The sequence below is a fragment of the Larus michahellis genome, chromosome 24, assembly GCF_964199755.1.
Source record: "Larus michahellis chromosome 24, bLarMic1.1, whole genome shotgun sequence".
NCBI lineage: Eukaryota > Metazoa > Chordata > Aves > Charadriiformes > Laridae > Larus > Larus michahellis.
The window spans coordinates 2,340,491-2,354,566 of record NC_133919.1 but is presented as its reverse complement, the minus strand read 5'-3'; the positions used below and the strand labels follow the sequence as shown (position 1 = coordinate 2,354,566).

The window sequence follows — 14,076 nt, the reverse complement described above, 5'->3', positions numbered from 1 at the left end:
AGGCCCGCTGGCACTCCTTCCGGCGGTAGCGGCAGATCAGCGCCCCGATGAGGAGCCCGAGCAGGCTGAGGAGGAGGAGGGAGCCCAGGATGGAGCCCACGATGATGCCCGCTTGCCTTCCTCCTGGGGCGGGAGCACAACCTGTCACCGCCGGCCTCCCCACCGGCTGCCCACTGGTCACCTTGCCCCCGGTGGCACCCTGGCACGCAGGGCCACCCCCGGCAGCGCCTTTTCCCACGGGCTGGCGGCACTTACTTGGCGCAGGGCTGAGGTTGAGCTGGCAGACGGAGTAGCCCACGCGGTTGGTGACGCGGCACTGGTAGACGCCGGTGTGCACCTCCGACAGGCTACGGATCAACAGGTCGCCAGGAGCACGTCCTGCCGCGGGGAGGGACGGTCCCGTCAGCCCCGGCACTCTCGGGCACGGGCACACACGGGGACACCCACCCAGCCGGCCGCGCGCAGCCGTGGGCACCCACCACCACCACCACCAAGCGCTCGCAGGCAGGGACACCCCCAACCCATGGGCACCCCCTGGGTGTCCCCTCGTCCCCTCCCTGGCTGGGTGCAGCCCCCCAGTAGCACCCACCTTGGATGGTGCCGGAGGGCAGGCGTCCCCCGCCGTAGCCATCGGCCAACTTGGCCCACTGGTAGGCCAGCGGAGAGGTGCCCCCCCGGCTGTAGCACCGCAGGAGGATGCTGCTCCCTTCTATCACCTCCCCCTCGGTCCAGCACTGCGGGGTGGCCGGCTTCTCTGCAGGGAGAGGGACACCGTCACCGCCAGGGCCACCGGGGGCCACCTGGGGTGTGGCGGAAGGGGACACGGAGGGGACGAGGCTCACCTTGCACAGTGACGATGACCTCGTGCACGGCCACGGTGTTTTTCTTCACCCGGCACTGGTAGGTACCGGTGTCGGAGACCTGCAGGTCGGCCAGGCGGATGGAGGCGTCGTACTGGCTGGGGTCGTTCTGCACGAAGGCCACCCGGTCCTGCAGCCCCGAGCCGCTGCCGTAGTTGACATGGTGGTCATGGTAGGACAGGAACTGGTTGGAGAAGCAAGTGGGGAGAGTGGGTGGGCTGGGCCAGGTTGGGGGGACCTGGGGCTGCCGCTTGCCCGGACCCTGCCCGGACCTTCCCCTGCCCTGCCGGACGCTGCCTGCCCTGCTGGGCTCGGTCCGGTCCTTCCGAACCCTGCCTGGTCCTTCCCTGCCTGGTCCTTCCCTGCCCATCCGGACCCGACCCGATCCTTCCCTGCCCTTCCAGACCCTGCCTGCCCTGCCTGCCCTGCCTGCTCGACTGGGCTCCCAGCTGGTCCATCCCAGCCCGGTGGGGACGGCGGCTGCTGGGACAAGTGACACTCACCACATTCTCTGGGCCGGTCCGTTCGGGCGTGATCTGGATCCACTCGATGCCCAAACCTTGGGGACCGTTGTCTTCGGGTTCCAGGACGTAGGGGCAGCCCAGCTTCACCGAGTCGCCCTTGGCCAGGTACAGCACCTCCCGGCCCTTGCTGTTGATCCTGACGGCCAGGAGGAGAGCTGGGGAGAGAGCGGCACCCGTCAGGCCGGCTGGGGAGCGCGGGGACACCTGCACCCACCCACACCCCGCCTCAACGCATCCCGACCCCACGTCCTGCAGCGCCCGACCCACGGGGAGCAGGGACGGGGCAGGGGCTCCCGGTGGGGCTGCGTCCCCTGAAGCTGAGTCGGGGACAAAGGGACGCGGTGGGCTCCATGCCACCCGCCCAGCTCCTTTGTGCCACGGGTGGGTGTCAGGGTAGGACCAGCCCCGGCTTCTCCGCTGACCACGGGGCGCATCCGACACGCGGCTGGGCAGGGACCCCCTCCCACACCCACTCCCGGCCTCCATCCTCGTCGGCATGGCTGCAGGAGCGGGTCCGAGAGCGGGCATCCCCTCAGCGCCTACCTGGCAGGAGACCCAGGAGCAGGAGCAGGCTGGCGCCGTGCCCTGCCATGACGCTGCAGCCGTGCCGGGTGGCGAGGAGGAGAGGGAGCGGAGGAGGCTCCGAGGCGACGGGGCAGTCGGCCGCGCGGGGCTGCTTTTACATGCTGGGGCCGGGGCGCTCCTCCCTGTGGGGCGGATGCCTTTGGGATGACTGAGTGGCTCCAAGCTGTGCGTGAGCGATGCCGCCCTGCTCCACTCCCTACCTGCTAATTAAGCATCGCCATGCCATGGGCTCCCATCCAGTCCGACCCACGGCGAGCAGCGCGGGCGAGGGGGCACCAGCAGCACCCTGGGGCACCCGGAGCAGGGATCAAGGGGCCATGGACCCCCCCCCCCCGCCACGGTGCCTGGTGGCTGGTATCCCGGGGTGGGCACTGGTGAATTGAGGGTGGGCGGTGGGAAAAGGCTGCCTGGGACTCCCCCCCCCACCCACCCACGGAGCAGCCCGAGCATCGCCCCATGAAAGTGCCGGCTTGGCCCCACGCAGGTCCCAAAAGGCTTTTGGTGTCGGGGCACTCGGGACGATCGGAAGAGCTTAAAGGTGTGGTTTGACCATGGGCTTAAGCTCCCGCAGATCCCTCCTCTGGTCCTGCCCCCCCGCCCCGGCCTCCACGAGAGGGCACAGGGCTACTGGGACGGTGGCACCCAGCGGGCCCACGATGGCGGCACTGCTGGGACACGGTGGCTGGTGCTCCAGGCCGTGGCTCGCTGCGCGGGGCCATGGTGGCATGGCAGCAGCAGGGGCAGCACACCCTGGGCCACCCTCAGCACAGCAGAGGGGACAAGCCGTGGGGCTGGAGGAGACCAGGACAGCCGGAGGGGAGGAAGAGAGGGACCGAAACCTGCTGGAATCTGAGGGCAGGGGTTGGGACAGGGATGCTCCGCAGTGAGATGGAGGGGTTGGGACAGGGATGCTCGGCAGCGGGTAGAGGAGTTGGGACAGGGACGCTCGGCCGTAGATGGAGAAGTTGGGACAGGGATGCTCCGCAGTGAGATGGAGGAGTTGGACCAGGGATGCTCGGCGGTGGATGGAGGAGTTGGAACAGGGATGCTCGGCGGTGGATGGATGGGTTGGGGACAGGGATGCTCGGCAGCGGTTAGAGGAGTTGGGAGAGGGATGCTCGGCAGCAGATGGAGGATTTGGGGACAGGGATGCTCAGCGGCGGGCAGAGGAGCTGGGACAGGGATGCTTGGCCATAGATGGAGGATTTGGGGACAGGAATGCTCGGCAGCGGATGGAGGGGTTGGACAGGGATGCTTGTCCGTAGGTGGAGGGGTTGGGTCAGGGATGCTCGGCAGTGGGTAGAGGATTTGGGGACAGGGATGCTCGTCCATAGATGGAGGATTTGGGGACAGGGATGCTCGACTGTAGATGGAGGAGTTGGGACAGGGATGCTCGGCCATAGATGGAGGATTGGGGGCCAGGGATGCTCGGCAGCGGATGGAGGGGTTGGACAGGGATGCTCGGCCATAGATGGAGGGGTTGGGCCAGGGATGCTCGGCAGCGGGTGTCGGGGACCACTCTGGGGGTGCTGAGCCCCATGGGGAGCCCCGGCCGGGGGCACTCTCCGTGCCTGTGTCCCTTGGGGGGGGGGGGGGGCCGGGCTGGCCGAGCCCCACACTGGGCTGCCCCGGCGCTGTGGGTCAGGCCCCATGCCCGCCTCACCCGTGCAGTGCCCTGCGGCACGGCCCGGCCATGCTGGTGCTTTCCAGACCGTGACTGCCCCGGCCGGCCGGGCGGCACCACCCAGCCGGTCCCAAACACCAAACACTCCCCGGGGCCAAGAGCTGCTCCATTTACTGGCCACAAGTTGAGCTCACCGCTGCCGGTTAACCCTTACCGGCCCCGTGCTGGGAATTGGGGACGAGCCCGGCACACGTTTCGCCGCGTCTGTGATTTCGGGGCCCCCCCCTCCCCGTCCTGTGCCTGGCCTGGCCCCCGGGGCATCACCGGGGCCCTTCCTGCCGTGACGGGGCCGTGGCTCACCGCGGCGCGGGGCTCGGTGCCGGCGCGGTGCCGGCTCCCCGACCCCGGTGACTCCTGCATTCCTCGGCGCCACAGGGAGCCCGGCGCACGCAGGAAGGGTGGGGAAGCCGCTCCACCCCGGCCGGCCGGTGGTCACAGCCCCCTCGGTGGCTTTGAAACCCTCCGGGCTCAGCCTGGCCTAGAACAAGGCCGTGACAGCCCGGCCGAGGCGGTGACCCAGAGTGACACGGTTGGCGTGTGGCCACTGGGCACCAGGGATGGGGGTGTGGGTGGCCGAGGCCGGTGTTGGGCACCGGGGATGCTTTCTGGGCTGGCCACGGGTGCCGAGGGGTCGCCGAGGGCTCAGTGGCCATCAGGGCTTGCACGGGGTCGGCTCTCAGGTGGCCCTTCAGCCCCTGCCCCGAAAGGGAGGGCACCGCGGCGCCTGGCTCCGTCACCACATGGGGACACGCAGCGGCTGGAGAAGAGACAGGGAGGAGATAACGAGAGGCTGCGGCGTTTCGTCCTCCCGATTTTCCCAGCTCAGGGCTCCCGGCAGAGTCCTCCGAGCCGTCCCCCCCTGCCCTGGGCAGTCGCGCCTTTGCCGGCTCTCCTTATTTTTCAGCTGCTCTGACAATTAATCAGAGCCACTCCCATGGGATCCCGTCCCTCTGAAGCTGCCAGTCCCTATCCCAAATGGATTTTGAATGTTTGCATCATGCTCCCGTCTTTTTGGCTTTGCCGCTGAAAGAAGGCCGCTGCCCGCAGGGCCCGGAGGTGACACCTCGGTGAGAAGGTGGCACTGCCAGGGCTTGATGTGTGTGCGGAGAAGAGCCCGCCCGGCTCATGGGGACCCTACCTGAGCTCCCCCCCCCCCGCAGGCTGGGAACACCTGAGCTGCTTCGGTGGTGACACCGAGCTGTGCCGAGGGCTTGGAGACACTCCTGGCCCCTCCAAGGACGAGGGCCACCTCGGACATCTCTCTCCCGGAGGAGACGGGCAAGGGGTGGTCTGTGTCCCGGGGAGGTCGGATGACGAACCTTGGGGCTACCCCAGCCTCAAGGGGCAGCTCCTGGCCCGCAAATCCGAAAGAAGAGAAGGATGAAAGACACCATCAGCTCCATAAAACATCTCTGTTAGTAGAAAACTCAGCCTAAGAACACGCAAAGCCCTAAGTCACCGGGGAGCCGGAGCTCTGATCCTGGTGGGGCTGAGCCTGGCCGGGGGCTGCGCTCGCTCGGTGCAGGGCCCTCCGCTCCACCTGGGCACAGTATCTCTCGGGGATGCCGGAGGCTCTGCGGAGGGGAAACAAAAAAACCTCATCAGGCACCCCGCGCTACGCCGGAGCTGAGCTTTAGCCCCCCCCGGAGCGGATCCTGTCGGATGAGGACGCCAAAGAACCCGTGAGGCGGCCCAGGGGCCAGGAGACGGTGGGAAGGCAGGAGGGACGCGCGGGAGGCCGGGGATGCACGCGGCCAGCGGCAGCGCGTCACCTGAGCTCCCGCATCTTCTGCTGCTTGAACTGGGCGATGCGTTGGCTGCGCTGGCGAGCCTCCTCCTCCAGCCGCCGGCACTCCTCGAAGGCGGCCACCCGCTCCCGCGCCAGCTGCTGCTGACGCTCCCGCATCTGGCGCCGGACGTCGTTGGCGTGGGCGAGCTGCCGACCTGCCCTCCGCGCCTCCTCCGCCTTCTCCTTCTCCATCTGCTCCTGCTGGACCCTGCCGGAGGGACGGGGGCAGGCGAAAGGGGGCTCCAGCCCCTGTAGGTGCCGATAACCCACCCACGGGGGCTTCGGCCAGCACCGGAGCCGCCGATTATGCCAACTTGTCACCGGGAGCCCCCACGGTAGCCCCCCTGCCACCGTGTCACCCATCTCTCAGCCCCGTTTCGCAGGGCAGGGTCCCTCCATCTCTCCGGCGAGCTCCCAGCACCGTCGTCGTCCCCCCTTTCACCTGAGGATCCTCTCGAACTCGTGTCGGTCCTGCTGCACCTGCACGGCCATGCCGTGCTCCCGCTGGGCCATCTGCTCCAGCCGGCTCCGCTTCAGCATCTGCTCCGACTCGGCTTTGCGCCGCGCCGCCTCCTTCTCTTTGCGCCGCCATTCTCGCTCGGCAGCCTCCTGGCTGCGCTTGGCCCTCAGCGCGTCCTGCCAAAGCACGATGGGGGCCGGGGGGGACACATTGGTGACGCTGGAGGGCACACGGAGGGCTTCCCGCAGCCGGGGGGGAGGCGTGGAAGAGCTTGCCGGTGGTTCTGCCCCAGCGCCACGGCCAGCGCTGCTGGGGGACCTCACCCGGCTCCAGGCGCTGGTCCAGACCCACCACATCCAGGGGAGCTTCCGATGCGCTGGGGGGGTGACGGGGAAGGTGGCGAGCGAGCCCGGGGCTCGTCAGCCGCTCACCTGCTCTGCCTGGTGGTCCTGGGCCCTCTCTTGCATGGCCCTCAAGCGCGCCATCTCCTTCTCCTTCTCCCGACGGATTCTCTCCTGCTCAGCTTCAAACTCGGCCTCCCGCTCCTGCGTGGGACGAGAGCGGCGCGGCAGCTCCGGCGGCACCTCTGCTGCCACCGCTGGGCCCGCGCCAGGGTCACACGCCGTCCTCTTACCATTTTCTGCCTCTGGTACTCGAGCACCCGCTCGTCCGCCAGCCTCTCCTGCTCCCGCTGCTCCTCCTTCAGCCTCTGGTTCTCGTCATTGACGCGTTTAATCTCAGCCTGGATTTTCTTCTGCTGCTCCTGTTTCCGCTCCAAGTCCTGAAACGATGCGGAGGGTCCGAGCTCCTCCAGGTCTGCCTTCCCCAGGGCACGGCAGCACTTTCTGAGGATGCCTCAACTTCCCGAGGATGCCCCAACTTCCCCAAGAGACCAGAGCTTTAATCCTGCCGCCTGTTGGCTCCACACATCAAGTCTGGTTTAACCCAGCGCTGGGTCACCCTTCCAAGAAGGTGAAAATCTAACTCTGTCCCCCCTCCTGCTCCCCAGCGGGTCACTGGTGGCACCTTCAGGTCCTCCATCTTCAGCTTCTCCAGGTACGCCAGCATCTCCTGAGCCTCCTGGTCCCGCTGCTCGGCTCTCACAGCCCGCTCCTCCGCGTTCTGCTCCATCTGCTTCACGATCTCCTGCCTCCCTCTGCAAAGAAGAGAGCGGAAGCGTTCCCTCCGGCTCCGTCCCACTCCCAGAAGCAGAAATTCCAGCAGAGACATCCGTCCGCTGCCTCGTGCTGCCCGGCCCAGCGGCGGTGACTGGGAGAGATGCTGCGGTATGAAGCCGGGAGTTATCCCAGCTCCGGCACAAAGTCTGGGAAGAGGACGGGATGCCTCTGGGGGGAAAAGGGAGCCTTCTGCAAACCTGATCAGCTCCTGCCTCCTCCTGCGCTCCAGCTCCTCCCGCATCTCTTCGGCCTTTTTCCTCTCCACCTCCATCATGGTGGCCAAGCGCTTCTCTTCTTCCTCCAGCTCTTTCGCGATGAGCTGCTTCTCCAGGAGCTGCGTGTCCCGGATCATGTGGCACTTGGCGCCAAGGATCAGCTGCGGGGACAACAGGTCTCCCTGGTCTCCGAGCCAGACGGGGCAGCGGCAGCAGGGACAGGCACACGGACGGGGGGGAAAAGGGAAGGAGAGGAAGATCCTGAGTTGCAAGTAGAAGAGGGTTTGGGTCTAGAGTGGCTCGGTTAATCTCACGGGAGCTCACGGCGGCCCGTCGGAGCGAGCAGCTCGGTCCTGCGGTGCCGGGTGATGCCGGGGAGCCGCCGTCCTCTCCCTACCTCGCTGAATTCCTTGATCTCGTCCTCCTGCTCCATGCGCATCCTGTTGGCCCGCTGCAGCAGGTTCTGGGCTCGCTCCCGCGCCTCCTCCTCCAGCTCGCTCAGCTTCCCCGTCTGCTGCTGCAGCGCGGCCTTTTCCTTGGCCGCGCTCTTGCGCTCGCTCACGGCCTCCTGCGGGATCGGGCAGGGTTGCTGAGAGCCGGACGCCCTCCCCGGGGAGATCCAGGGGCACGGCCGGCTCCTCCAGCCCTCCCCACAGCCCCGGCTCAGACACCCCGCTCCCTTGGGAAGGGGCGGCGGGAACACAGCACGGGAGCTTCGTCATGGCTCACCGTGGGCTGGGGAGGGGGGGAAGCCAGGGTGGGATTCCTTCCCCAGCCATGGAGCGGGCAAACCCAGGGATCCTGCACAACCCTTTCTGCGACGGGGACGGGAGAAGACACCCGGCTGAGCTGCCTCCTTGCCCTGGCAGCGACGGGCACAGCAAAACGGGGGCGAAAAAGGGAGGAAGGTGGTCGCCCCCGGAGCTGGAGCATCTCTGACCCACAAGGATAGCTCTCCCCGGGCTCACCCACCTCCACCCACGGCCCGGGAGCTGCCAGTGAGCGGGGAAAGACGGGACAAGGGGGGAAAAAATGCCTACGAGAGCGGCTTCCTTCTCCGCTTTGAGGGCTGCCAGCTTGGCCTCGCGCTCCTCCTTGGTCAGGACTCGGGCTGCCGCTTTGATGCGCTGGAAATCCTCCTGCCCCATAACGAGGGAGGCTGCTGGGTTCTCCGCGGGGACGCTGGGCACAGGGAGAGAAAGAAGTGAGCGGCACCGAGCCTCCAACAGCTCCCCAGTCTCTTCTCCGCAGGGACGTGGGACCTGCCGGGGCTGCCCAGGAGCCCCGGAGTCACCCCGGAGTCACCCCGGAGCAATGCAGGAAGCACCGGGGCCGGAGGGGGGACCCAAGTGGGGGGAGGACGAAAGAGAAAGCGCCGTGAAAGCGTGTCCGCGCTGTGATGCATGCGGGGGGATGACGGGATGCTCGGCGGGGTGGTCAGGACCCTCCTGGGAAAACCCCCCAAACATTCCCAGTCAGCTCCAATAAATAAAATGCCGAAAGCATTTCAATCCCACGTGACTTTCCCGGACCTTGTTTGGGAAAATTTTGACCACTGCCTTGACCTTTTTCCAGCGGGACACGCAGCTCGTCCCGTTTCCTCCCCCCCAGACTGACTGTCGCTGCTCCTGCGGCCAGATTCCGGGGAGCAGAAGCTGCTTTCTCGTTCTGTTTAATGACACCCAGCCCGCTCGGGCTCCAGATCCGCACAGTTCGGCTTCGGCTCTGCTCGCCCTGGGAATCCAGCGGGCATGAGGTGAGGAAACACGGAGCTGCCCGGACAAAGGAGCGCGGAACGTTCCCTCCCGCTGCCACCCTGGCCACTGCGGAGCCACCGACTCCTGCCCGTGACTCAACCCTGTGGCTTAGAGGAAATCACCGAAGCTCTCGGTGCCCCCATTTCCCCACTTGTAAAAATGCGGATAATAACACGGGGCTGTTTTCCAGGAGCAGCCTGTAACTCCTGTAAGGAGTTAATTACTCTTGGTATTACTCAGATACCATGGTGACGCGTGTGGCGTAGAAGCGTGTATTAACCAAATGCATAGAGCACTTTGAAGATGTTCGGGACTAAGAATTTACTCATTATTATTGTGTGTCACCTTTCATCCACCCTCGTGAATATGAACAGATACCTGCATAATGATCGCTGGAGAGCCGCATCACAGCATCGGATTCCAGGACGCTTTAAAGAATGGCTAATGGTCACAACGGCACTAATAAATGTAATAATACACTGGCCCAGTCGTTCCCAGTGTTTGGGTGACCGGCCTGGGATGTCTAGGGCCTGATTTTCAGGAATGGAAGCAGCACAAACAGTTTCCATCGGCTTCGGATGGAGCGGCGGCCGTGAGACGGACACGGCTGCAAATTGGCCCTCGGCTTTGGGGCGCTGGGTCAAATAAAAACGTGAGTCTCATAAAACCAGCCGCGAAAGCCCGAAACCGGTGTCTCCGCGCCTCCTCGCTCCCCTCAAAACCCCAACCCCGGCTGGCACGTTTTCCGGGGCGTTAAGGGCATTACGCGGAAGGTTCAAAACAGGAAGCGAAAGACGAACCTCGCGCCCGCGTGCAACTACAAGGAAAATTTAGGGAGGTCAAAATGAGGTTAAATTGGGCTAATGGCCCTATTCTCGTCTATGTGCTGCAGGCTTTTAACGAGCGTAGTAATTAGGGCCGGGGTTCTTACAGTTCAGCCTTGCTTATAAAACATCCCTGCAGAGGAACGGTGTGCTCCCGACGCTCCGCTGCCTTTTCCACACGGGGGTTTTGGGTATCGGAGCGCGGGCGGCAGCCTTTGCTACGTGACGAGGTTTGGGGTGGGGTGGGGGGGGGTTGTTGTTAGTCCCAGAAGGAGCTTTTCTGGCTGCGGAAGTTTTAGGTCGCTTTTCAGCGCTTCTGGTGATGATTCAGTGCCTCTGTAAAACGCCCGGCGCTTGCCGGCTCCGTCGCTGCCCAAGCCAGGCGGATGGGAGCCCATCCCTCCTCCCCCCCCCGGAGATGTCCCGGCAAACAGCAGGAGAACCTCCGAGAGGGTGCTGTGACAGATGCGAAAGGGGCCCCGAAAGCTCCTGGGAGCCGCCAGCCGGGCCCGGACTTACACGAGGTGGCGGATGAAGTCCTTGGTGATGAGCCGGATGGTCTCGGGCTTGCGTTCGCCAGCGGGCGACGCTTTGGGAGCGGTCTGCGCATCCCGAAGGATCACCAGGGGGCTGCCGGAGCGCGACCGCTGCAAGGTCTGCAAGAAAGGACGGCGTTACCTACGGATCCCCCACCACCATCCCCCCTCCATGCCCGTCTTTCTGCCCCCCAGCTCCTGGGCACAAGAGGACCCGTGAGCTCGGGGTGGCAAACGCCCTCTCGCACCGCCCAGACCAGCGAAGTCTGGGCAAGGGAAAGGTTTTCTGGGACATGGGGAGAACCGAAAATATCCCTAGAGCACGGCTTTTTACTATAAAAAAACCAACACCTGTGTGTCAGTCTCCCAGACAGATGTGAAGTAAAGGGCGAGCTGACGCTCCAGCATCATCTCGGCCACCTTGAGATGACGGTAGCCCTGCCCCGCTCACCTGTGGCCACCGGCACCTCTGTCCTGCTGAGCCCCATGGACCCAGGGAAAAAAAACCCCAAACTCGCTGGGGGCTGGCAGGGGGGGTCCTGGGGAGGTGGTGGGGCGGGGGGGCCAGGTCTGGGGCTCAAGGTCTGGCCTTGCAGGCCATTCACAGAATCCATCACAGAATCAACCGGCAGGCGGCACTGGGCAGAAACCAGTCCTCCCAGTACAGCCCGCACTGGTGCCAGTCCCTTTGCTCGAGCCGAGACTGCCACCTAGTGAAGGTCCCCCGGTCGGGGGTGGGGGGTGACTTGGGGACCTCACTCCTCACCCCCAGGCCAGGGTGGGCGCTGGGAGCCCCCCGAGGGGATGGGAGCAGCCAAAGGATGTCCCAAACATGCGAGGGGCTGCCCCACGGAGCCTCCGACCCGGCCGCAGGGTCTCTGAGAGAGGCAGGAACGGGAATCCCGTCCACCCCCGGCCAAGCCGCTGACAATCCCGTGGGAAGGAGCATTTTGGGGAGCAGGCACCGGCGTCTGCGGAGCAAAGCTCCGGCAGCCCAGCGGGATGGTTCCCCGGCCAGGAGACCCAGGTCAGCCCCGGGTTCGGCTTCCTCGAGCCCAGCCGCGGCGCTGGCGTCCCACCAAACCCTCCCCCGGGTGAGGGAACCACGAGAGCTGTTCTAAGCCGCACGCAGATGCGTGGTTTCCCTTGTATTTCTATTTACTAGTTCAGCTTTAAAACCCTAAGCGACCGCTGGAGCGAATCCTCCAGCCGGCCGGGTGCCGAGCGGTTCCCCGGGAACTTGCTGCCGGCAATATTTCCATTTTACAGGTCCGCCGTATTTCCTTTTTGTGGGTTTGCTGATCCCGAACCACAGGTTCTGCCGCAGCCCAGCACGGTAGGTACCGGAGCGGCGTCCCAGCCACCGCGGGGCCCCAAGCGCGAGCTGTTGAATTAAAGGGTTTGGCACCGAAACACCCGCGCAAACAAAGATAATAGTGTTATTCACCTCAACCAGCTCGCACGTTGTCCCCGAAGCCAGGAGAACTCCTGGGACTAGACCGGGATTAATCTCAGGGAAGTCAATTAACACCCAGAGGAGCGTTACGACATTTTTATCTAACTGCCTTGAAGGCCTTCGCGATAACAGATCGTAAACCTGCCCCGGGGCTGCTCGGCTTTGCGGGGCGTCCGAGGCGCACGGACCCGCTCCCAAACCCTGGGCACGGCCGCCGGCTGGGAGGGGAGGTAATCGCCATTACACGCTTCCTTTCCCTTTTCTGAAAAAAAAAAACAACCCAAGGGGTTTTGGCAAGTCTCGTCGGGCAGATTTGTTTCTAGGCGATAAGATCCAGGAGAGGAAATTGCAGCCGCAAACGTTCTCTCCCCCCCCGGGCAGAGGGACGAGTGCCTCGAAGGCAGCGTGGTCCCCTCGCCGCGGACACCCCCGGAGATATCCCCGACCTTCCGTCACGCCTTTTGTCGGCCGAAGAGACGGCGAGGGTGAGATGGGACAAATTCCGCCCGGCCCTTGTACCTCGATGTGCGTTGGAGACGCCACCGAGGGTGGGGAGAGCCAACGGCCGCGGCCGTAAACCCAACCCGCCCCGGGGAGAGTCCGTCAAGGAGGTGGTGGTGGTGGGGGGGAAGAAGCACGTCCCAAACGTCGCCTTCCCGGCCACCTCGCCTGGAAAAATGCCGTCCTCCGGAGGCTGCGGGAGGCCGGGGACAGCGCGGGGACGAGCGCGGAGGAAACGAGCCTTTTCCTTACGGGAGCGGAGGGGAAGGAGCTGCCGCGGGTTGTTTATCTCCGCTCCCAGCGGCCGGGGGCATCCGGCCAGGAGGTCAGAGACCCGGCTGCGGCTCCGCCGCCGTCTCCAAGGGGACCGATTCCCTCGCTCCCTGATGAAAGGCTAAATATGTTGGCAACCAGCTGCTCTGGAAGCTTCCAGCCCCTGCTCCGAGGACTCGATCCCACAGGGAATAACCCCGAGCTAACGTACAGGCCCCGTAACGCCGGCTCCTCTCCTCTGCCGGGGTGTCTCAACTCCTGAGCCGCCTTCGCTAATTAAACTAATCACCCTCCAGGGTGTGGAGGGGGATAGAGGCACCTCCAGGGGTGGGGGTGGTGGATTTTGTGCCCTCTGGAACGTCGGGCCTGGGGGAGCAGGGCCCGGGGAGGGCTGGCGACGGCGTCCCCCGGCCCAGTGGGTTCGGAGAAGGAGGACCATGAAGGGAACATGGTGAAGAGCCTCCGTGACGGGTGGGATGAGGCCCGGGGCAGAGGCGGTGCGAACCCCGGGAGCCTCCCGAGGGCTCCGGAGAGGTCGCGGCCCACCCCCCCGTCCCCCCCCTCCCCGGCTCGAGGGACCGGCAGCGCCCCTTACCCGGCTCTCCCCGAACAGCGACTCGTCCACCGCAGGGCTGCGGGCCCTCCGCCGGTCCCGGCTGTGAGGGGGGGGGGCCCGGCGGGGTGGGGGGGGTCCCGCCGGGCCCGGGCCGCCGGGACGGGCCGCTCTCACCATCCCGCGGCGGCGGCGGCGCACGCGGTCGCCATGGCAACGCCTCCCTCTCCCCCCCCCGCCCCGTGCGCTCCCTTGGCAACGGCCGCGCGCGCGGGGGCGGGGCCGCGCGGGGCGGTGGGAGGGGGTGTCACATGCAGCGGAGGGGGGTGTGTGTGTGTGGTGTGTGTCACGTGTCCCCCCGCCCGGCCACGCCCTCCAGCCACACCCACCCCCCGCGACCACGCCCACAAATTGGCCCCGCCCCTCACAGCCATGGCCGCGCCCAACGCAGCCCCGCCCACAGCCACGGCCTCCCCATCATAGCCCTGCCCACAGCCCTGCTCCACCCGCCGTAGCCCCGCCCCAACCGCGGCCCCGCCCACAATCGTGGCCACGCCCCCTCGAAGCCCCACCCACAGCCGTGGACTCCACCACCTCAGCCCCGCCCACTCTCGCGGCCCCACCCGCGGCCACTACCCCGCCCATCTCACCCCCCGCCCACAACCATGGCCCCGCCCCTTCTGCCTTGGCCACGCCCCTTCTGCCTTGGCCACGCCCCCTCTCCCCAGCCCCGCCCCTCCACATGGCCCAGCTGCCCCCATGGTGTGGTGCGAGGCCCGGGGTGGGGGGGGGCCCTGTATCACGCCCCCCCCCCCCCGGCGTCTCCCCTCACCCTGCCCTGGTGGGAGCCGCCCCCCCCCATAGAGCTGCCCCCCCCGGAC

The 14,076-nt window shown here is 66.1% G+C and overlaps 1 protein-coding gene across 3 annotated transcripts; it reads right to left on the bottom strand.

The window, feature by feature from the left end:
• Nucleotides 1-5,046: 5,046 nt before the first annotated feature.
• On the bottom strand, nt 5,047-13,432 carry CFAP45 (cilia and flagella associated protein 45). Of its 3 annotated transcripts, none has more exons than XM_074566635.1 (11): nt 13,238-13,432; nt 10,396-10,532; nt 8,336-8,477; nt 7,693-7,863; nt 7,278-7,456; nt 6,929-7,058; nt 6,537-6,683; nt 6,334-6,447; nt 5,885-6,078; nt 5,426-5,650; nt 5,047-5,227 (listed from the first exon to the last, which is right to left on the bottom strand). In XM_074566635.1, the coding sequence occupies exons 1-11, from the start codon at nt 13,373-13,375 to the stop codon at nt 5,104-5,106; spliced, it is 1,701 nt and encodes a 566-aa protein (XP_074422736.1). In that variant the 5' UTR covers nt 13,376-13,432; the 3' UTR covers nt 5,047-5,103. The 3 variants fall into 3 exon arrangements, with proteins under 3 accessions (XP_074422736.1, XP_074422738.1, XP_074422737.1); XM_074566637.1 differs by lacking the exon at nt 13,238-13,432 and adding an exon at nt 11,860-12,811; XM_074566636.1 differs by lacking the exon at nt 13,238-13,432 and adding an exon at nt 9,431-9,480 and having other exon boundaries at nt 6,929-7,183; nt 10,396-10,455.
• Between the last annotated feature and the right edge of the window lie 644 nt (nt 13,433-14,076).